This window comes from Moschus berezovskii, chromosome 11 (assembly GCF_049115385.1).
Source record: "Moschus berezovskii isolate FMDL1 chromosome 11, NW_MosBer_1.0, whole genome shotgun sequence".
Lineage (NCBI taxonomy): Eukaryota > Metazoa > Chordata > Mammalia > Artiodactyla > Moschidae > Moschus > Moschus berezovskii.
This window is the reverse complement of record NC_142470.1, coordinates 104,489,061-104,514,101: the sequence shown is the minus strand read 5'-3', so window position 1 is coordinate 104,514,101 and position 25,041 is coordinate 104,489,061. Positions and strand designations below refer to the sequence as shown.

Here is a 25,041-nt window from a genome sequence, read left to right as displayed (position 1 = left end):
TGTAAAGAACAGACTTGTGGACTCTGTGGAAGAAGGCAAGGGTGGGATGATTTGAGAGAATACCATTGAAACATGTATATTACCATATGTGATATAGACCACCAGTCCAGGTTCGATGCATGAGATAGGGCGCTCAGGGCTGGTGCACCGGGATGACCCTGAGGGATGGGCTGGGGAGGGAAGTGGGAGGGGGGTTCAGATGGGGAACACAAGTACACCCATGGCTGATTCATGTCAATGTATGGCAAAAACCACCACAATACTGTAAAGTAATTACCCTCCAATTAAAATAAATAAATTAATTATAAATAAATAAATGAAGGGAAAGAATTTGAGTAATTCTCTGTCCTGACAAGTGATTCCAATGCATCAATATGTACCACAGACCCATGAAAGACCAAAGAGGTGACTTTGGGAATCTGTATATGAACCAAGTATTATCTGTAGACTAAATAATGTATTTCACACTCTTATGAACTATTATTTTTCATATGTTCATAGATACACTGAAATTCAACCTGAGTGAATGTGTAGAATTTCTATTTCTCACATCAATAAACACTACAAGTAAAACCACTAACACGGAGGTCTTTAAAAACTTGTTCCCCTACACCACTGTCTGTAGGTTGCTTTAACTGGAACTTCTCCTGCTACAGAGCAGTATATAGGAACAGCTAAACGCAGTAAGTGGCATTCAGTTAACAGAAGTTCCGTTACATGTTCTTATTTCTTTGTTATGGCTTTTATTGTATATTAAACCACCCATTTTCTATTGTCAACCTGTGCTTTTTGTTTTCTTATACTGTTCAGATCCCAGAACATAATTTAAGTTATAAGGTAAATTAAACAGTGAAAGGCCAAGGTCAAATATACTCTTTACCCAGAAGGGCTTTGTAAAAGCTATTTCAGCTAAATACTGAAGCTTTCTGCAAATACAAGATTAAAATTACTAGAAGTTTGATTCCTATAAGTGTGGCATTCCCAGTCTGTCAGTCTGTGACTGACCTTTAGGAAAATCATTTAAAGTGTGCTGAGGTGTCCACTACTGTCTCATAATAATCCTTTCAAAAATTAAAGTCACCAAATAACTTATCACCCTAAAATATCCTTCAAAAAGCAGAGCTATTATTTATAGTATGGTTATTGACTTTACCTCAAAGAATTATTCTCTGCTTTTTGTCTGCCAAGTTCACTTTCAGTATCCATTGCCTTTCTTGCTAGTGATTTCATTTCTTTTTCCACAGTGGTTATGGTTTCCTTCATCAAAGTCATATTTGACATTTGTTCCATACGTTCATCATCAAGCTATGCAAGCAGAATGACAAGGTTACTGCCATCACTAAAAACATCTCAGTAATCTTTCAAGAGAGACATTCCGTCTTTGTACAAACTGGTATATGAGATGATCAGATTAGATCTGAACCTTGTGGGAGGCTACAAGAACAAGGTACTGTAGAGTAGGAACTTGGGCAAGCTGCCACACAGCTTATCCATGAAGCCTATCACAGTAGATGCACATTTTCAATCTGGTTCAGCTGGACTATAGCACACATAGCCTATTCGCAAGAAGCTTTCTTATTTTTTGCTCAATATGAACAAGTTATGCATACAAACTGGGATTATGAAAAAAACTGTTTTTTGCTGTCTACTCCGTCGATTTTTTTTTTAAAAAATCAAACTCATTATAACAACATAAAACAGATGAATTTAGAAATATAGTCAATTAAAGTTGGTAACGGAAAGCTGAATTCCCTTAATTCTGTTTATATAGCCATAATATCGCCAATATATATGGACAGCATCTCAAAGCCTTAACCAGTAACAAGGTGATGCTTCACAATTAAATTCAGTTTAAATATATTTTTCTCATTGGTTTTCATTTTGTTATACTTTTCTCTACCCTAGCCACTCTTTAGGAAGAATAAGCCAGTTTCTCTGTCCCTGGCAATGCTATCTTTAATGAAACAGGGAGATGAAAAAGTGTTAAAATCACTGAGAATGCATTCCTAATGGTTTTTCTTTATAGAACATACACAAAAAGCATACAGAACCTAACACAAAAAAGACTTTACTCACATTTTTTAGAAGAAAATAAAAAATGAGAAAGTGACAATTTACAGCATATATACCACCTTAAACATCCTCGGATTGCAAATGTTATCTGAGAAAACCAACTTTTCAGAACACAGAAAAAGGGGAAAGTGGGGAGCCATTAACAGTTTATAGCCCAAAGTGCAAAATTGACTTTTCTTTACGTTATGAACTGTACACTCCAGCTCCTCTATCCTTTGTTCCAAGTGAGCCTTTTCATTAAACGCTGTCTCTTGGGCAATCTGTTTAAAAAACAAAAACAAAACAAAGGTGCTCTTAATGTTGCTGTTTTGCATTTCACAGATCCTCATAGAGATAAAATTCTTTCGAACCTTTAGCCTCTCCCTCAGACTATCTCGTTCTGTGGTCATTCTTCGCAAATCAGTGAAGGCCACATCTCTCTCAGTCTCCACCCGCCGGAGGATAGCATGTGCTGTTGTTGATTTAGGAGACTTACAGCTTTTCATCATTTCTCGTCGAAGTCGGGCAATTTCTTCCTGTGCCTATTATTTAAATACATACATAGACTTCTGTTTAACAAGCTTTAGGACAGAAATAAAGACAGCTATCTTCTATCCATCCAGATAAAATGCAAGCCTATATTAATTAATGTGCATGCAGCAGGATAATGATATAATTCGTTAATGAATTTACACAAATGAATGCAAATGACGCCCCAAATGTAAATGAGTATCTACAAACAGAAGTTTGGTTTACACTATCTTTGCCAAAAATTAAAACAAATTAATTTGGAGGCAGTTAATGCAAGAGCAGGAGGAGAAGGGGACGACGGAGAATGAGATGGCTGGATGGCATCACCGACTCTGTGGACATGAGTTTGAGTGAACTCCGGGAGTTGGTGATGGACAGGGAGGCCTGGCGTGCTGTGATTCATGGGGTCGCGGAGAGTCGGACACGACTGAGCGACTGAACTGAACTGAATGCAAGAGAGTGTTGTACTAAGAAGTACCTACAACATATATCATCCATTTTGTGATAAATTTGAAATCAGCACAATTTAGGCAGAACACTGGTTTAATATTATCACAGTGTTCCAGTATTTCTCTACAAAAATGTATGTGCTATTTCCATGTCTTGACTACTTTCACCCCGACAGAAAGGCCCACTGATCCTTACTGATAACCCAACCTATGCTTCACACACTTGTTCAACAACTATCCTTGGGTTTTAAGTCTATTCCATATCTGCAGGTGATTTCATATCCTACTTTGCTACTTTCATCCTTTATTTTCCTTCCTCTTGATTTTGTTCACTATCTATTCAACTAGTATCTAAGTCTCAGAAGAAGATATATTACTTCCCAATTTCCATAGGTAAGCCTTGACCAAACTCCTGGACCTCATTTTCTGAAGTGTCTTTTAAGATACCCCTAAGGCAATGGCAAGCCACTCCAGTACTCTTGCCTAGAAAATCCCATAGATGGAGGAGCCTGGTGGGCTGCAGTCCGTGGGGTCGCTAAGGGTCGGACACGACTGAGCGACTTCAGTTTCACTTTTCACTTTCACACATTGGAGAAGGAAATGGCAACCCACTCCAGTATTCTTGCCTGGAGAATCCCAGGGACGGGGGAGCCTGGTGGGCTTCTGTCTATGAGGTCACACAGAGTCGGACACGACTGAAGTGACGCAGCAGAAGCAGCAGCAATTCAATTTTAATCATTTGTCTCACTTTAAATACCACCCTCTCTACTGGCTCTTTTTCTGCTTCTTCAACCATGCACAAAGCTCCCATATCTTGAAAAACTGTCACTTAATCCTACTGTCCCATTTATCATCATTTGTCTCTTTTTCCTTTGACAGTTTTTTTTTAAGTGTCATTGTTTGTACACCCTGCCTGTTCCTTATCACCCACTCTCTTACCCCAGTCTAACCTGGCTCCCACAACCACCACTCTATGGAATTTCAAGTACTTGTGTCTCTATAAATCAATTACACTGTAACACAGCCAAATCCTAAAGGAAATCAACCCTAAATATTCATTGGAAGGACTGATGCTGCAGCTGAAGCTCCAATACTTTGGCCTCCTGACGCGAAGAGCCTACTCACTGGGAAAGTCCCTGATGCTGGGGAAAATTGAAGGCAGAAGGAGAAGGGGACAACAGAAGATGAGATGGTTGAATCAGATGGCATCACTGATTCAATGGACATGAGTTTGAACAGACTCGGGGAGATAGTGAAACACAGGGGAGCCTGGCGTGCTGCAGTCCATGGGGTTGCAAAAAGTTGGACAAAACTGAGCGACTCAATAACAGGAACAAACTCATTCTCTTGTTTGTTATCTATTGGGGCTGTTGCACTACGACAACAGAGCTGAATAGCTGTCAGAGGTCACAAAGCCTGCAGGGCCCAAGCTGCTTTTTACCCGGGCCTTCACGGAAAAAGTTTGAAAACTTCTGCTCTAGTACAATCCACCTCTCAAGCCTTGCCCCCACCTCACTCCACGGACATACACCTTTTGTTCTAGTCATAAATGGATTCATTCACGGACTGTTTTTCCTGCCTTTACCCTTTGTTTCAGGTCATTCCTTTAGTTTGAATGTTCCTTCTTACCCCTTTCAAGATAAGAGAAACCCCATCTTTCCTTCAGGACTTAAACTCTGTATAGTCCAGCAAAGATCTTAATTGCCATAACTAAAAAATACCCATCTCTTCTATTTCTTATAATATCTTCTAGACTACTTATGCTAAAATAACAAAAAATAGATACAACACAATATACTTATCTTCCTAACTAGAATGTAAACATGGGAAACAGTATCTTATTTTTTCTATCTTTTAGAGTAACAAGCCCAGAACCTTACACTTAGTAGCTGCAATTCTTAATAAAATTTGATATTTTTGAAAAGATTATGTTGGTGATATATGGGGTTTAATTGAGTAAAGAAGCTATTTGTTTAATAAGGGTTATACAATGGTAAGCTAAAAATACAAATTGTATGGCAATTCCTAAAGTGATTAACAGTACACCACAAGTGATATGTTAATATTTTTTAACCTCCAAATCCAAATCTTTTCACCTTGAACTCACTGTATCCAGTTACTTAACATTTTTCTCATTTCTTATTCCAAAAATCAGGCTATTTCTATGCATGCATATCATCTTTCTAGGATATGAGGATAACATGTGTGTGTACACATACACAAATACTTCATATTTCACTAAGAACATCATAAGAACAAAGGTAATTCCCAAATGTTAGATTAATTTGATTAATAGATTTAAGTATTCTCACAGAACTTAAAGAATTTACCCATCTCTAAGAATTAAATTGGAGAAGGCAATGGCAAGCCACTCCAGTACTCTTGCCTAGAAAATCGCATGGACAGAGGAGCCTGGTGGGCTGCAGTCCATGGAGTCGCTACTAGTCGGACACGACTGAGCGACTTCACTTTCACCTTCACACATTGGAGAGGGAAATGGCAACCCACTCCAGTGTTCTTGCCTGGAGAATCCCAGGGACGGCGGAGCCTGGTCGGCTGCAGTCTATGGGGTCGCACAGAGTCGGACACGACTGAGGTGACTTGGCGGCAGCAGCAGCAGCAGGAATTAAATGCTGGCTTCCCAGGTGGGATGAATGGTAAAGAACCCACCTGCCAACGCAGGAGACATAAGAGACATGGGTTCGATCCCAGGTCAGGGAGATCCCCTGGAGGAGGGAATTGCAACCCACTCCAGTATTCTTGCCTGGAGAATCCCATGGACAGAGGGGCATAGTGGGCTACTGTCCATAGGGTCACAAAGAGTTGGACACAACTAAAGTGACTGAGCACATACAAACTGAATGCTAGTATTTACATATTTCGTTTACATATAAATAAGTTTACCTGCTCATACAGAAGAAAGGTCTTGTCTCTCTCAGATGTGAGAACCTTGACATTACCCTGAATTTCTGCCAAATGACGCTCATATTTTTCCAGCATGCATTTGAGTTCTTCACGGTCTCTTGTTGTCTTCAAAAGCTCTACATCACAGTTTGTACCCTACAATTATTACATAAGAAATCTGAATAAACAACAAGGTCCTTCTGTATACCACAGGTAAACTACATTCAATATCCTATGATAAGCCATAATGGAAAAGAGTATGAAAAAGAAAATATGTATGCATAACTGAGTTACTTTGCTGTACAGAGTGAAATTAAACACAACATTGTAAATCAACTATATTTCAGTAAAATTTTTATTTAAAAAATGTGAAATTCTTCTTTGATATGTGTTACTAATACAGTCCATGGGGTCGCAAGGAGTCGGACACAACTGAGCAACTAACACACACACACATAGAAAAGTCCTACTGATGGCAGCACACAACTTCTGGTTAAGCAAACGTGATTATATAATGAAATAAAAAGTTTAAAAATCACTTCTCTTTTAAACAACACCATCCCAATTGCTCGACATTTGTCTGATTACCCCCCAACCACTACTAACGCTGGGGATAAAGGACCAATTTTGATGGTCCATGGTGCCACCAAAGAGCTCCATCTCCCATTCTCCTTGAGACACCAATTCATGCCAAATTAAAACAAATTATTTCCAGATTATGTGACTCAAAAAATAAAATCCACTGCTTCAGCAACAAATTCCAAAACATTTACAAGTTTCCAAAACCTACCCGAGAAGATGGAGATGGGCGTCGTGGGCTTTTAGATCTACTTCTGATCATCTTTCTCAAATGTTGAGCTTCACTTTTGTAGTAATCTCTGTCTGCTTCTAAAGTTCTGACAAAGGAATCAAGTCTGGAAGGAGATTTATTTTGTGCTTTTTCAGTCTCTAAAATTATCTTGCCAAGGAGGAAAAAATTAGGCCATTATTTCAAGCTAAACTATATCATCATTTTCTAAATGAAAGTTGAAAGCAAACAGGATCCTTAAAAATAATAAATTTGGTATTTTGAAATACTTTAAAAAATAATAATTCAGCAATACTTTTTAAAAAGCAGTTATAAAAAAAATTAAAAGCAGTTAGATACTTTTCTTTTCCAGGATTTCTGAATGTACTGTATTTTTATTTCACTGAAAATGTCCCTATGTTGACGTAATAATTTTGAAGGAAAAATAGTAAAGAAATTTCAGAGGCCAGAATTGTTTCTTATAAGAGATCTAGTTACAAGTTCTAGCAATAAAATTAATCTGCTTAGAGAAACTTGTATGCTACTATTAAAGCATCTATTTATAGTTTCAAGGTTTATTCAATAATTGTTCAACAAATAAATTAATTGAATGTTGGATTAATTTAATAAATTTACTGAGCAAAATAAACTAATTGAATAAATTAAATGAATGCTGGATATTCTATGTTTGTATATACTTTCAAGTGCATTTCCATTCACTTTAATATATTTAGAAGCATTTGTTTTACAACATTTATTTACCAATACTTTATTGGGATAAAAGTACAGACATACTTTTAGATAGGGTGTTTCACATATTTTAAATGACAACATTAAAATGCCTAAACAGAGCGACTTTCATTTCACATTATTACAGAGAACGTATTACTCAGAACTAAGTAACAACATTTGACTTTAAAATATTTATTATTAATATGGATAAAAGTTAATGTGTAAACAAATACAGCTTACATTTTAAGAATTAAATTACTCACAGACATCATTTTAATCAAGTAACAGTTAAGGACATTAATAAAACCAAGCAAAAGTTCTCTCCAGCTCTAAGAAAGGACGGACTAAGGAAAGGGAGCAAGAACAGCATCACTCTTACAGAAGGGAGGACCCCTGTCCACCAGGGAGAGTGCTGATTTTAGAAAACCAAACACTTTTTATTTTTCACAAATTACATGAGAGCCAAAATACATGTATAACTTTTTGCAGTCCTACTAACAGAATAAAAGTGATTTTTTAACATTTATTTATGAAAAATATACTTACAGATCTAAGCCTTCTTATTGTACCTTCCAATGCTATTATATTATTTTGCTGGCAAATGAGTTCAATCTGAAAAACAAGCCAGAAAAAAATGCTATTTAGGTGGAAAATGTCTAAATTGCTTCTGTTGGAAAGAGAGCATCAGAAACAGAGGCCACTTAAAAACATGCAGACAGTAAATATTTTATGAGAGAAAAGATACTTTATTCCTTTATATTTACCTACTTTTGATGGTAAAAGAACCTAGAATGAAATGAAGCGATTCCTTTAGATTATCTAATGTTTTGTATAAAACACTAATTGATTTCATTTTGAAAAACTACTCCTCATAAACTGAAAGAAAATGTTAATATGAAAATGTTAATAATTATAATTCTGAAGATGAGAATAAGGAAGACAAAAGAATGACTAGAATGAAGTTTGTTGCGTGCTGTGATTCATGGGGTCGCGGAGAGTCCCCTGAGCGACTGAACTGAACTGAACTGAACTGAAAGCCCACTTGACTTCACATTCCAGGATGTCTGGCTCTAGGTGAGTGATCACACCATCGTGATTATCTTGGTCATGAAGATCTTTTTTGTACAGTTCTTCTGTGCATTCTTGCCACCTCTTCTTAATATCCTCTGCTTCTGTTAGGTCCATACCATTTCTGTCCTTTATTAAGCCCATCTTTACATGAAATGTTCCCTTGCTATCTCTAATTTTCTTGAAGAGATCTCTAGTGTTTCCCATTCTGTTGTTTTCCTCTATTTCTTTGCATTGACCCCTGAGGAAGGCTTTTTAATCTCTCCTTGCTCTCCTTTGGAACTCTGCATTCAGATGCTTAAATCGTTCCTTTTCTCCTTTGCTTTTCGCTTCTCTTCTTTTCACAGCTATTTGTAAGGCCTCCCCAGACAGCCATTTTGCTTTTTTTGCATTTCTTTTCCATGGGGATGGTCTTGATCCCTGTCTCCAGTACAATGTCACGAACCTCTGTCCATAGTTCACCAGGCACTCTATCCGATCTAGTCCCTTAAATCTATTTCTCACTTCCACTGTATAATCATAAGGGATTTGATTTAGGTCATACCTGAATGGTCTAGTGGTTTACCCTACTTTCTTCACCTAGAGCCAGACATCCTGGAATGTGAAGTCAAGTGGACCTTAGAAAGCTTCACTACGAACAAAACTAGTGGAGGTGATGGAATTCTAGTTGAGCTTTTTCAAATCCTGAAAGATGATGCTGTGAAAGTGCTGCACTCAATATGTCAGCAAATTTGGAAAACTCAGCAGAGGCCACAGGACTGGAAAAGGTCAGTTTTCATTCCAATCCCAAAGAAAGGCAATGCCAAAGAATGCTCAAACTACCTCACAATTGCACTCATCTCACACGCAACCCACTCCAGTATTCTTGCATGGAGAATCCCAGGGACCGGGGAGCCTGGTGGGCTGCTAAGGGGTCGCACAGAGTCAGACACCACTGAAGCGACTTAGCCGCAGCAGCAGCAGCACACGCTAGTAAAGTAATGCTCAAAATTCTCCAAGCCAGACTTCAGTAATACATGAACCATGAACTTCCACACGTTCAAGCTAGTTTTAGAAAAGGCAGAGGAACCAGAGATCAAATTACCAACATCCGCTGAATCATTGAAAAAGTAAGAGAGTTCCAGAAAAACATCTATTTCTGCTTTATTGACTATGCCAAAGCCTCTGACTGTGTGGATCACAATAAACTGTGGAACATTCTGAAAGAGATGGGAATACCAGACCACCTAACCTGCCTCTTGAGAAACCTGTATGCAGGTCAGGAAGCAATAGTTAGAACTGGACATGGAACAACAGACTGGTTCCAAATAGGAAAAGCGAGTATGTCAAAGCTGTATATTGTCACCCTGCTTATTTAACTTATATGCAGAGTACATCATGAGGAACGCTGGGCTAGAAGAAGCACAAGCTGGAATCAAGATTGCCGGGAGAAATATCAATAACCTCAGATATGCAGATGACACCACTCTTATGGCAGGAAGTGAAGAGGAATTAAAAAGCCTCTTGATGAAAGTGAAAGAGGAGAGTGAAAAGGTTGGTTTGAAGCTCAGCATTCAGAAAACAAAGATCATGGCATCTGGTCCCATCACTTCATGGGAAATAGATGGGGAAACAGTGGAAACAGTGTCAGACTTTATTTTTGGGGGCTCCAAAATCACTGTGGATGCTGATTGCACCCATGAAATTAAAAGACGCTTGCTCCTTGGAAGGAAAGTTATGACCAACCTAGATAGTATATTAAAAAGCAGAGACATTACTTTGCCAACAAGGGTCTGTCTAGTCAAGGCTATGGTTTTTCCAGTGGTGGTGTATGGATGTGAGAGTTGGACTGTGAAGAAGCTGATCGCCGAAGAATTGATGCTTTTGAACTGTGGTGCTGGAGAAGACTCTTGAGAGTCCCTTGGACTGCAAGGAGATACAACCAGTCCATCCTAAAGGAGACTAGTCCTGGGTATTCATTGGAAGGACTGATGCTAAAGCTGAAACTCCAATACTTTGGCCACCTCATGTGATGAGTTGACTCATTGGAAAACACTTTGATGCTGGGAGGGATTGGGGGCAGGAGGAGAAGGGGACGACAGACAACGAGATGACTGGATGGCATCACCGACTCGAGGGACATGAGTTTGAGTGAACTCCGGGAGTTGGTGATGGACAGGGAGGCCTGGCATGCTGCGATTCATGGGGTCACAAAGAGTCAGACACGACTGGGCGACTAGACTGAACTGAACTGAAGTGAGAATGAAGTTTAGAAAGTCAGAAATGATTACTCTTTCCTGTGAACTCTTTTAATAGCTTAATTCAATCCAACCAACAAACTACTTTTTGTTATCAGTTTTATGACACTGTCTTAACAGCCCTGTAGTCATATATTTAGTCTATGACTAGATTGTACATTCCTAGGGACTAGTGATTATGTTTTTATGCAAAGCTGTAAATCTCTGCATAACCTCCTCCTTTGTCATTCCAAACTAAAACGTTTCCCGTTAAAATTTGAATTTTCTGTAATTATTGCTTCTCTTTTATTCTTTAGACCAAAGTTCTAAGATTTCTCCAGCAGTTATATTTTAGTTTATGAAATACTAAAGGGTTAGTTATAGTATGGAATATAACTCAAGTACAGTTTGGATAAGCTTATATATAATTTTGAATAATTTTCAATGCTTTAATTTTTACTACTATCTAGACACTAAAACGATATGGATCTATTCTGAATTATGTGTAAGTTCAGTCGCTCGGTCGTGCTCAACTTTTTGTGACCCCATGCACTGCAGCACGCCAGGCTTCCCTGTCCATCACCAACTCCTGGAGCTTGCTCAAACTCATGTTCATTGAGTCAGTGATGCCATCCAACCATCTCATCCTCTGTCATCCCCTTCTCCTCCTGCCTTCAGTCTTTCCCAGAATCAGGGCCTTTTCCAATGAGTCAGCTCTTCGCATTAGGTGGCCAAAGTACTGGAGCTTCAGCATCAGTCCTTCCAATGAATATTCGGGACTGATTTTCTTTAGGATGGACTGGTTTGATCTCCCTGCAGTCCAAGGGACTCTCAAGAATCTTCTCCAACACCACAGTTCAAAAGCAACAATTCTTTGGCACTCAGCTTTCTTTATGGTCCAACTCTCACATCCATACATGACTACTGGAAAAACCATAGCTTTGACTAGATGGAACTTTGTTGGCATAGGTCTATCTATGTGTAAAGGTGTCCATAAAAATTAAGTTTAAAACTCACACTGCCAAAAATTTATCCAGTATGACACATTCTGATAAAAAATGAATTTATACATAGATATCCCAAATACAGATGGAATACAATCAATAGTATGTAAACAGAGCAAGATAGATTATGTCTAGGTACAGTAAGGTGTGATTATGGTACATACTATTTTCTTCATTATACTCTTCTATTTTAAAAAAATGTATTACTTTTATCAAGATAAAAAATGTAATGTTTATTCCACTCTGAAAAAAATTTTATAACTGGCCCAAATCAAAAGATGCTACTGCCTTCATTTACTTGAGAATTGTTTAATGAGGATCTTACTGTGTGTCTGATTGTCTCATACGCTGGTTATAGCATGGAATAAAACAGGAACCTCTACCCTCATGGAGCTAACATTCTAGTTTAAAAGAGAAAAATAAAAGACAATAGGTAAAATATATATCAGACAGTGATTATGTCATTCAAGAAAAAATTTAATGAGCACTCACACCTGCTCTATACTTAAGATTTTTTAAAAGGGAATGAAATAGACAATCATCCTTGCCTTTGGACACCTTATAGTCTAGTTGGTAGATGACAAAAAATAAACCTAAAAAATAAATTATACAGCACATTAGAAAAAAGGAGAAATATTCTTAAGGATATTGGGAGTGTTTACTAAGAATAGAATTTAAAATGGGGTGATCAGGGACATCCACACTGAGGGAGTCAACCATTGAAAAATCGAAGAAAAATATTCCAGACAAAGCATACAGCTATAGCAAAAGGGAAAAGATTGCTAAATCAAGGAACAGTAAGGAGGTCAGTGTGGTTACAGCAGAGGGAAGGAGGAAGGAGGAAAGTGCTAGAGAAAGATGAAGCCAGGGAGGGAGTGTGTGTGTGTGTGTGTGTGTGTGGCAGAGGGAGGGAGGAAGGAGGCAAGTGCTAGAGAAAGATGAAGCCAGGGAGGGAGTGTGTGTGTGTGTGTGTGTGTGTGTGTGGCAGAGGGAGGGAGGAAGGAGGAAAGTGCTAGAGAAAGATGAAGCCAGGGAGGGAGTGTGTGTGTGTGTGTGAGTGTGTGTGTGTGTGAGTGTGTGTGTGTGTGTGAGTGTGTGTGTGTGTGGCTGGGGGCGCGGGTTAGAAGCATACACAGGCTTTATGCTTGGTCTTCCACATGGTAGGCTCTAAAGTATTTTTGACTGAATCACATATGCTGCTGCTGAGTCATTTCAGTCGTGTCCGACTCTGTGTGACCCCACAGACGGAAGCCCACCAGGCTCCCCCGTCCCTGGGATTCTCCAGGCAAGAACACTGGAGTGGGTTGCCATTTCCTTCTCCAAATCACATATAAAGTAACAGTAATGACAAGAGTTACCAGAGGTCCAGTCTAATAATGGCCCTATGTTAATTAAAAATACAAACTATGACAAAACTAGTGATGATAAAATTGCAGTTCTGTTTCTTCACGTTTCAGAAACTAACGTTCAACACTCTGGGAAACACTGCATTAAGTCATGAATGATAAACAACTCAAGGTGAAAAGATAAAAGGAGACTTATGGTCGTGGTAGCTTTAAAATATGTCTCAAAGTTCTGATCCTCTTGCCTTCAAAAAATGGAGCTTAATTCCCCTCCCCTTAAGTGTTGTCTATACTTGGGGACTCTTCTAATGAACAAGATACGTTGGAGTGACAGCATGTAAATTTTGAGACTGGAAACTCCTCCTTTTTGTTTCTTTTGGATCACTGTGGCAGAGAGAAGCCAGCTGCCACAAAGAATATATCAAACAACCTAGGGAGAGGTCCACCTGGCAAGGAACTAAGTGAAAAGTGAAACTGTTAGTCGTTCAGTTGTATTCGACTCTTTGTGACCCTGTGGACTGTAGCCCACCAGGTTCCTCTGTCCATGGCAGGAATTCTGGAATGGGTTGCCATTCCCTTCTCCACGGGATCTTTCAGACCCAGGGACCTAACCCCAGTCTCCTGCATTGCAGTTGGATTCTTTACCACTGAGCCACCAGGGAAGCCCTAGGAACTAAGTTTCCTGTCAAAAGCCAAGAGTCATCTGAATAAGGCATCTTAAAAGCAAATCAACCAGTACCCAGTCAAGCCATGACTGCAGCCCGGCCATCATCTTGATTACAGTTTCCTGAGAAATGGTGAATCAGAACTACTCAGCTAAGTTGCACTGGAAACTGTGAGATGTAAATATCTGTTTGAAGTCATTAAAGTTCAACAGTAATTTGTTACATGGCTATAGATAATATAATAGGCCTCCCTGTCCTTCACTATTTCCTGGAGTTTGGTCAAACTCATACCATTGAATCGGTCGTGCTATCCAATAATGGTCTCATTTTTAATTAAAAATATAAATTGTATGAAGAAACAAAACATTTCATTTTTTAATTTATTTTTTAAGATTTTTTAAAATGTGTACCATTTTAAAATTCTTTACTGAATTTGTTACAATACTGCTTCTGTTTTGTGTTTTGGTTTTTTGGCCCCAAGGCATATGGGGTCTTAGCTCCCGGACCAGGGATTGAACCTGCAACCCCTGCATTGGAAGGTAAAGTGTTAACCACTGGACCACGGGAAGTCCCTCAAAACATTTTAAAGAAATAAATGATGGAAGAAGTTACTCAGTGGACTTTAAAAACATGGCTAAAAGTAAACTCTTCTGAGTAAATAAATTTAATACTATCTCAGTTCTAGACAAACTAACAGTAGCTTTAGCCTCAGACTCTACTTCCACATACCTAAAGCACCATCTTTTAACAGTATAGGAACCCAAACATTCTCATCTCTCAGATTAGAAATTCTCATTTCAAGTCTCCTCTCACAAATCAGATAAAGACTCTCTCCCCAGGGACTGGATGCCTAAACTGTACACCCAGTGACTTGATGATGACAACATGCACTGGGGTTCAAATTTCCAGCAGAGGTCATGCATTTTTTCTAATCTACATTCTACATGGAAATTTGCTTACTGAGGATGGTGCTTTCATTTCAGGATCTTTCACCAACAAAAAGGACCTATTTCCATTTTGTCCTCTCTCTGTTAACTTTTTAATACTTTCCCTGTATCAACAATGTTATCTCTTCCCTAAAACTGCAGCCTACCTCTTCTACAAATAGCTTTCCAATTCTCAAGTACACCAGACTTTCCACATTATACATATATGGATATCTCTTTCCTAGAAACATTCTCTTCTGAGATGGATAGAATTTCCATTTACAAATTTAATATTTTCAGTTTTAGGTAAATCCAAGATCTTTTATTTTAGATGTTTTCCATTCCTGAAATTCTCCCTTTCTGATAGCAGAAGGTTCATCTGAAAGGGGACTCTCTCTTTAGAACACAGACTCTTAAGAAACAACCCTTTAAAATCAATACTTCAAAACTAGGCATTCTCCTTATAGAAGAATTTGGCCAACTAGGCTTCCCACAGTCTGGGAAGGAGTGCTGTTAATTTTAAACTTGAAGAAGAAAACAAGAAAGATATAATTAAACATCAATTCAGTGTTTTTTGATAATTTTTATAATTAAGACTGAACTCAATTTACCATTAAACTGTGAATGAAGGATAACTATTATTTTAAAAGAAACAATACAAAAAAAGAATTTATTAATAATGTTTAAAATAGTTAGCTAAGCTACATTTAGTTTTTTGGCCACGTGGCATGTGAGAACTTAGTTCCCCCACCAGGGGTCAAACCCATGCCCCCAGCTTGGAAGCTAGGAGTATTAACCACTGGACCGCCAGGGAAGTCCTAAGTTACTTTTAAATATCCTCCAAAGACTTCAGAAGCAACCATTATAAGATAAATTGCAAATTAAAGACAAATCAAATCATTCTTATCTACTCTCTCAAGTAGTTCTTCTAAGGACCTCCACCAGGCAACACTATTAAAGAAGATTGTGTAATAAACTTCATGTATTTGAGTATTCCATTATTCAGACTTTTCACTACTACAGACTTACTTATCCTTTACACATTCTAAGTAAGTGAGGTTACTGCAGATAAGCAAATACAAGCCTAGTATTCATAACTAGTTCTTATGTTTCAAATTACTATAATAAATAATGTCTTCAATAACTTACATTTGCAGCTTGATCATTTATTTAATTAAGTTCTTTATCATATGCTACCAAGAATACATTATAAGGATGTTCAAGAATTAACATGCAACAACAATTAGCTTTGGGAAACTATCTTCTCACAGATACAATTTATTAATTCAGTAATTAATAAAATCAATCACATGTTTTCACTTAAAAATTCAATAGGTTGGTTTTTGGCTTTGAGACATACTCTGTGTCTTGCCTATAAATTATTAGACAGCAAAAAGAAGTGAAACTTTCATTTTATAACACTGCTTAAATTCCTAGCTTCTAAAGGTCATGGTAGGGTACCAAAATTTAATCAAGAAATGAAATGTTTATGAAAATATCATGGGACTTCCCTGGTGGTCCAGGGGTTGAAAATCTGTCTGCCAACGCAGAGGATGCAGGTTCGACCCCTATTTGGGGAAGTAAGATCCCACACGCCACAGGGCAACTAAGCCCACACACTGCAACTACTGACCCCATGTGCTCTAGAACCCATGCTCCAGAATAAGAGAAGCCCGTGTACCACAGCGAAGACCCAGCAAGGTCACAGTTTAAAAATAATAAATAAATAAACAAATTCTTTTATGTAAAAAAAAATCATAAAGCTACAGTTATTAAAATAGTATGGTAGTGGCATAGAAAATGACAAACGAATCAATAACACCAAAAAGTCCAGAAACATATCTATGCACATATAAGAATTTAGTGGCTGTTAAAACGGCACTTCAAATCAGTGAGACTGAAGAAAGGATTAGTCAACCCTACCTCATACTAGAACAAAAAGAAATTCCAGAAGGATTAAAACTTTAAATATATATATTAAAACTCTTAAAACTGTAGAAGATATTCTTGCTGTTTTTGAGGTGAGAAGGCCTTCCCAAACAAGAATGAAAACTAGGTGGAGATTTTCAGAGGAATATTTTTAGGGCAGGGAAATTACTCTGTTTTATACTATAATGGTAGATACATGTCATTTTATATTTGCTCAAATTGTAGACTGTACAACATCAAGAGTGAAACCGGAAGCAAACCGTGGACTCTGGGTAATCATGCTGTCAATTCATTATCAACTGTGACAAATATACCACTTTGCTGGGGGATGCTGATAATGGGGGACAGTAGGCATATGTGGGGCAAGGAGTATATGGGGAATCTCTCTACCCTCTGCTTCATTTTGCTCTGAACCTAAAACTGCTCTAAAAACACAAAATATATTCAAATGTTTTAAAAAGGGAGTGGGAACTCAAAAACATCAAAGATCAAAACTCAGAAGTCAGTCAAGACTGACAAATCTGACCACATATAAACTTAAAACTGTAGTTTAAAAAAAAAAATCTTTTTTTTAAGTGTGAAATAAATTTCGTGTGTGTGTGTGTGTGTGTGAAAACAAAAAAGAAGAATGGAAATATACATATCTATTTGTTGGCAGATACCTCTGCAGAAGATAAAAGATTAAGGAGAAAGAGAAACTCTTCTCCATATAGAACATCCCCACTGCTTAAAGTTTTTACTGTGACTACACATTACTTGGGCTTCCCAGGTGGCAACCCACTCCAATATTCTTGCCTGGTAAATCCCATGGACAGAGGAGCCTGGAGGGCTACAGTCCACGGGGTCGCAAAGAGTCAAGACACAACTGAGCATGAGCACATATTACTTAGGAAATTTTTTAAGCAAGTTTTTTTAAAGAAATAAAATATGAAGCGCAATATAATTTAATCCTTAGAACAGACAATTAATTACAATGTCAAATCTAAAAAACCTTGAGATGATATAAATGAGTATGTCACTTTTCCTACTGCATTAATAATTTTGGTGTTGTTTAATCATTAAGTTGTGTCCAGCTCTTTTTTTGACCCCATGGACTGTAGCCCGCCAGGCTCTTCTGTCCATGGGATTCTCCAGGCAAGAATACTGGAGAGGGTTGTCTTTCCAGGGGATCTTCTCAACCCATGGATTGAACCTGCGTCTCCTGCATTGGCAGACGGATTCTTCACCACTGGGCCACCAAGGAAGCCAGAATTAATAACTGCATGATGTTTAAACAGAACTAAAATCCTGATCAGTAATCAGCTGGAGGTTAACTAGACTTGTTATGGTGATTATTTTGCAATACATATAAATATTAATTCACTATGTTGTACCCTTGAAACTAACATAATGTAATATGTCTATTATACCTCAATTTAAAAAAAAAACCTGACTAGTGATAAATCTAGTACCTTTGCTTCTTCAAGTTCTTTGTCAGCGGTATCCACCACAAAATTTTTTTCTTTTTCTAGTTGCTCTGCTAGTTGGTCAATTTTAATCAATTCTTGACAAAGATGCTCATTGTGGCTGGTTAAATCATCTACTTGACTGCTTACCACCTCCTTACTATCCAAGAGTTTCTTAACATATTCTTCCAAGCCATGATTTGTCTGTTTGAGATCTTCAATCTGTTGTAATGAGAAAGAAAATAATCACATTAAAAGATTTCCTTAGCTTCCCTCTGAGGAGAACAACTAGGTGACTGGATTCAGGAAAGGAGGTTTGCTTCCCTGGCAGGGAAACTTAACTATGTATCTTTTTTCTGAATTTCACACCATGTGACTATATACCTATCTTAAAAATATATACTAAATAAATATTTTAAGGTTTATATAGGTATAACGCTCAAGACAATTTTCAGCTTAGAAACAAAAAAACTTACTGTTGATTTTTTAGAAAAATTGCCAAATACTTGTATCTGCAGACAAGGAACCAGTCTTGAAATAATTATTATTATATTATTATCATTAAAATCACCAATTAGGCATTCTTTAGAATTAAATTTCTAATTATTGTTATCAAAACATGTTAACTCTTTAGAAAAATCCTTTTGAACATATCAGTAACTTACTTGACTAAGCTAAATACTGATACCAAATCAATCAAGTATTTGCTGACTAAAGTGGAGGACCACAGCTTCCTTTCCCAGCCCACTAGCAAACCATCAACGGATGAAGAAAAGGGCCTTTTCTATCACGAAGGTATCCAAATGCCTTTAAAGGAAAAAAAATACATTAGACTCATTGAATAAGGATAATATGTTAAGAATTTTGTTAAATTCAAAAGATACAAAGATAGGTTAAGTATCTGCTCAAGGAGAATGGATTGTTTACTTAAGAAAACACATATACAGTATGTAAATGCCATAAAAGAAATATCGGAGATAAAGTGGTGGCTGCTGCTGCTAAGTCACTTCAGTCGTGTTCGACTCTGTGTGACCCCATAGACGGAAACTCACCAGGCTCTCCCGTCCCTGGGATTCTCCAGGCAAGAACACTGGAGTGGGTTGCCATTTCCTTCTCCAGTGTGTGAAAGTGAAAAGTGAAAGTGAAGTCACTCAGTCGTGTCCGACCCTTAGCGACCCTACAGACTGCAGCCTACCAGGCTCCTCCATCTATGGGATTTTCTAGGCGACAGTACTGGAGTGGCTTGCCATTGCCTTCTCCGAAAGTGGTGGCACAAAGGTCCTTTTCCACAAGATCTGTCTTGTATATTTAACAACTATTTACTGAGTATCTACTATGTCCAGGCACTGTGTTGGTGTAAGATGTAAAGAGAAGAAAAAACAAATTTGGTCTTTAAAGAGCATCTAAAAAGCAGCAGCAGAATTGCTAAACCCCTTATCTAACATTATTCTTGGCTCTAGCACTATTTTTTTTTTGTTATAACCGTGCCCTTTTCAAACAACTAGAGACAGCTCTTTCCAAACCATCGAAATCAACAAAGTTTTCTTTAAAAAATAAACTGTAATATTTGTCACATATATAAGGAAGTATCCTAAAGGTCATGAGTTACATATAATTAAGTGTAGTACAATGACATTTATTATGCTCAAGAAGAAAAGAAAAGTCAATATTTTAACCCAACTCTCACTTTGGTATTCTTGCCTGGGAAATCTCATGGACAGAGGGGCCTGGTGGGCTATAGTCCATGGGGTTGCAAAGAGTCAGACACAACTGAGCAACTAAACAACAATAAAACAAGGCACCTTAACCTGTGAGATTTATATGTAAAGAATTTAAGTTGTCAAACCCATGAAATGAGAAAAAATGTGAAGAAAAAAATTTTTTTAAAAGCAAAAAGGTAACTGTAAATGCACTTATTTGTTTAGTTGAGCTTTTATTACAACCAGGCTGAATGGCAGCAATACCTCCTACTCTCTTCTTTTTTGGTCTTCTCCCACCTACAGCTAAAAATTATTGAAAATGCAAATTTGAGGTAATTCCTGTAGCCTTATGGTGCTTCATTACACTGAGAATGAGACGAACAAATTCCATTTGTGATCCAAGGCCTACTGCCCATAAAGCCCTTTCCACCATCTTCAATATACACCTAACTTCTAGACAGGCTGTAAGGAACAGTCTCACACAAACTCTACTTAATGCACTGTGGTGACCTGAACAGGAAGGAAGTCCAAAAGGGAGGAGATACATGTATACGGATGGCTGATTCATTTTGCTATACAGTAGAGACTAACACAACATTGTAAAGTAACTATACTCCAATAAAAATTAATTAAAAAAATAAACAATCTCGTTAAACTGATTTAAAACCTCTATTAGGGAATTTATTGAAAAAGTGCTATATACTATGTTATAGAACCCTCTTTGTAAGAATCCTCAGGGATACAGAATGGATAAATAATAAGGCCCTACTGTATAGACTAGGGAAATATATTCAATATTCTGTAATAGACCATAATGGAAAAGAGTCACTTTGCTGTGCACATCAGAAGCTAACAGATTATAAATCAACTATATTTCAGTAAATTAAAAACAGACAGAACCCTCGGGGATCACTTGGCTCAGGTCTCCAGTTTCAGGAAAAAATGTACTTCTTTGTATACCTGGTTTGTTTTTATCCTTTGGATCATAAATTATTTAACTACAATTTCTTTGTTGCCTTTGCCTCTAGGAACTGTAAAACAACCTGAAGCTCACCTTTAGTAACTAGTACAGAAACCATGCAATGATATCCTGTTGGCTCTTCTCATCCATGATGGAACTAAGTTTCTTTCCTTTCCCCTGCTTTCATTACCTACTTCATTACTAGTATTTTTCTTAAAATATAGGATGTGGGATCATCAAACAAACTTCAGTTTGTCTGTCTTTTTGTCTCTGTTCACGGCTTCTATAGTGCCATGTCTCTGAGCAACAAGAACAAGCTAAACCTGTTTGCTAACCTTCTACTGCCCCAGGAGAGATGACAGGTTTCTCTCCTCTGGAGAGGAGAAACCTGTAACCTCTTACATATATAAAAAGCTTCTTATATAGTTTTATCTTAGTATTTTTATAAGATGTATTATAATCATGTCTTTACTTCCCTGACCCTTCCACTAAATTCTAAATAACTTTAAAGGGCTCATGTTTCTAATTTCTGGATCAACATACCTCTCATTTCTGTATCATTTATATCTAGCTTATAATGCCAAATTATTACTTAGCATTATTTAGCTAACCACTATTTAGCATTGTAAATAAATAAATACTCCCCTCGCCTCAACATTAAGCCCTACTTTTACTTAATCCCAAGACACAGAGACTGAGAGGAGGAGGTGAGAAAGGACATGGGCTTCTGGATTGAGGCAGCCAGCCAGGTTTAAAGCTTGCTGGAGTTCTTCACCAGTCACTTGACCTCAGGCAATTTACCAGATTTTCCTGATCCTAAAAGATGCATCTGATTTCAGAAAAAAACAAATGAAGCCTCCTAAATCTCATCTGTTAAATGGGGAGAATACCTATAATTTGCAGGGAAAGTTAGAGAGATCTAAAAGTTCAAGTAAAATTGCTGGCAGATAACAGGTAATCAAACAAAAGTTTTTATTAAAAAAAAAACTTTTTATTTTTAAATAACTAAAAGTTCACAGGAAGCTGCAAAGGTAGTAGAGACATTCATGTGCCTTTAATCCAGTTTTTCCAATAGTTACATCTTAAATAATAACAGCACGATATCAAACCCAGAGATTTGACACTGGAACGATGTGTGTCTATTGGTCTATATCATTTTATAATGTGTAAGCTGCTGTAACTACCACCTCCGTAAGATACAGAACTATTCCATCTCCACAAAGATCACCCTCCCAACTCCTTTACAGTCACAGCCATTCCCTCCTCACCCTTAAATGTCAACAATCATAAATGTCAACAATCATTAATCTCTATCATTTTGTCATTTGGTAAATGCAACATAAACAAATGCTGGCAAAATTCCATATAGTGAAAGCTATGGTTTTTCCAGTAGTAATGTACGGATGTGAGAGTTGGACCATTAAGAAGGCTGAGTGCCGAAGAATTGATGCTTTTGAACTACGGTGCTGGAGAAGACTCTTAATAGTCCCTTGGACTGCAAGGAGATTAATCCAGTCAATCCAAAAGGAAATCAATCCTGAATATTCATTGGAAGGATTGATGCTGAAACTGAAGCTCCATTATTTCAGTCACCTGATGTGAAGAGCCGACACACTGGAAAAGACCCTGACGCTAGGAAAGAGTGAGGGCAGGAGGAGGGAGGGGCAACAGAGGATGAGATGGTTGGATGGCATCACCGACTCAATCGACACGAGTTTGAGCAAACTCCAGGAACAGTGAAGAACAGGGAAGCCTGGCGCACTGCAGTCCCTGGGGTTGGACACAACTTAGCAACCACAACATAACATAAACAGAGTCATGTGATACAGATCACAATATGTTATCTGTTGACACTGGTCTTTTCACTTAAAACAGTGCCCTTGATATCTAAATTGCTATGTGGAGCAACAGTTCTGAGTCATTGCTGAATAATATTTCACAGCATGGATTACCGTGGTTTGTTTAATCATTCACCAATTAAGCAAAATTTTAGATGTTTCCAGTTAGGGACTATAACAAATAAAGCTGTTATGAACAACTGTATATAGGTTTTTGAGTGAACATAATTTTCATTTCTCTGGAATAAATTCCCAAGAGAAAAATTTCTGAGTTGTATGATAAAAGTACATTTAGTGTTTTAAGAACTAAACTATTTCCAAAGTGGCTGTACCATTCCCCATTGCCATCAGGAATATATGAGTGATCCTCATCTTTGCCAGCTTCTGGTATTGTCACTGTTTTTTATTTTAACTGCTCTCAACAGTATGCTTTGTTTTATCATCATGGTCTTAATTTGTGTTTCCCTGTTAGAAAAGATGAACATCTTTTTGTCTGTCTACAATATTTCATTCTGTGAAATATATCTTCATATCCTTTGTTCATTTTCTACTTGGATTGTTTGCTTTTTTTAACCTGTTGAGTTTTGAGAGTTCTCCACATATGTTCTCGATACAAGTCCTTTAACAGAAACAGGGATTGTGGCTTATCTTTGCATCCTATTAACAGGGTCTTTTGCAGAGCAAAGGGCTTAACTCTTGATGAAATTCAAATCATCAACTTTTTCTTTTATGAATCATACTTCTGCTGTCATGTCTAAGAACTCTTCAGCAAGTCCAAGATCCTGAAGATTTTTTCCTGTTATGTTTTAAAAGTTTCATAGTTTTTGTTTTACATTTGATCCACTTTGAGTTAATTTTTGTGTAAGGTGTGAGGTTTAGGTCTAGGCTGATTTTTTTCCCTAAAAGATATCCAACAACTTTTGTTGAAAAGACTCCCTTTCTTCATTAGACTGCATTTGTACCTCTACCAAAAATCATCTGGCTGTACTTGTGTAAGGCTATTTCTGGATTCTCTATTCTGTATCATTGATCTGTGTCTATTACTCTAGCAATACCATACAATCGTGATTATCGTAGCCATATATTAAGTTTTATTTTTTTTTTAATTTATTTTTTTATTGGAAGCAAATTATTTTACAATATTATATTGGTTGGTTTTGCCGTACATTGACATGAATTCGCCCCGGGTGTACATGAGTTCCCCCTCCTGAACCCCTCTCCCACCTCCCTCCTTCCTTTATCCTCCCTCTGGGTCATCCCCGCACACCAGCCCTGAGCATCCTGTAACATATTAAGTTTTAAAATCAAGGAGAATGACTCTTTCCACTTTGTTCTTTTTCAAAATTATTTTTTCCTGGGATTTTGATGGGAATCACACTAAATCTGTATGTCAATTTGGAAAGAATTGATATCTTTATTAGGTTGAGGCTTCCAATCCCTGAACATTTGTTTAGATCTACTTTGATTTCTCTTATTAACATTTCACAGTTTTCAGAATGTAAGTGCATACTTATTTTGCTAGATTTATATCCAAAGATTCCATTTTCTATTTGAGTGATTGTAAATGGTATTGCACTCTTATTTCCATAACTTAATTATAATAAACAAATATACAATGTTTGTCTTGTATTCTGACCTTTTGAACTCATTTATTAGTTTCAGTTTCTACATTGTAGATTTTATAAGATTTTCCAGGAAGAAGATCACGTCATCTGTAAACAGGGAAAGTTTTATTTCTTCATTCGGGTCTGAATGCCTTTCAAGCTAGGTATATCATTATATTTGAAGTGAGTTTCTCACAGACAGCATAAAGCTAGGTCGTGTTTTTTTTTAATCTACTGTGACGGTTTCTATCTTTTAATTGGTGTATTTAGATTACATATATTTAATGTATTTATTTTTATGCTAAGATTCAAGTGTGATTTTTTTTGTTTTCTGTTTTTTTTTTTAATTTTTATTTTACCTGCTTTCCTCTGAGTTACTTGAACATTTTTTAGAATTCCATTTTGATTTATACACAGCAATTTTCAGTATACTTTTGTAGAGATTGTTAGTTGCTGCTCTAGGTGTTTCATTTATATTCATAAGCTATCACAGCCTATGGGCTTTCCAGGTGGTACAACTGGTAAAGAATCCACCTACCAATTCAAGAGACATGAGTTCGATCCCCAGGTAGGGAAGACTCCCTGGAGTAGGAAATGGCAACCCAATCCAGTATTCTTGCCTGGAAAATTCCATGGACAGAGGAGCCTGGTGGGCTACAGTCCATGGGGCTGCAAAGAATCAGATATAACTGAGTGACTGAGGATACATCACAGCCTACATTTTACTAGTTCAAGTGAAGTGAAAATTATTACCTCCCTTTATGTCCCCTACCCTCCTCTATTAATAAAATAATTGTCTTAAATATTCCCTTTGCATGCATTGAGAAAGACATTTGACAGACATAATTCAGAAAAGTAGAAAAGGAAATTCTATCAAAGCTACCCAT

The 25,041-nt window shown here is 37.3% G+C and overlaps 1 protein-coding gene across 6 annotated transcripts in view; it reads right to left on the bottom strand.

Moving 5' to 3' along the window:
- Positions 1 to 25,041, bottom strand: part of TSGA10 (testis specific 10) — a 93,672-nt gene that overhangs the window by 50,592 nt on the left and 18,039 nt on the right. For 4 of the 6 annotated variants that reach the window (XM_088841652.1, XM_055399832.2, XM_055399829.2 and 1 more), the window contains exons 3-9: positions 18,058 to 18,273; positions 8,002 to 8,067; positions 6,727 to 6,894; positions 5,937 to 6,092; positions 2,424 to 2,594; positions 2,256 to 2,333; positions 1,154 to 1,305 (exon numbers count right to left, since the gene is read on the bottom strand). In XM_088841652.1, the coding sequence (XP_088697778.1) occupies positions 1,154 to 1,305; positions 2,256 to 2,333; positions 2,424 to 2,594; positions 5,937 to 6,092; positions 6,727 to 6,777 (608 nt within the window). In that variant the 5' untranslated portion in view covers positions 6,778 to 6,894; positions 8,002 to 8,067; positions 18,058 to 18,273. Of the gene's footprint in view, positions 1 to 1,153; positions 1,306 to 2,255; positions 2,334 to 2,423; positions 2,595 to 5,936; positions 6,093 to 6,726; positions 6,895 to 8,001; positions 8,068 to 18,057; positions 18,274 to 25,041 lie in introns of those variants that run through there. The other 2 variants (XM_055399833.2, XM_088841651.1) reach the window with 2 other exon arrangements.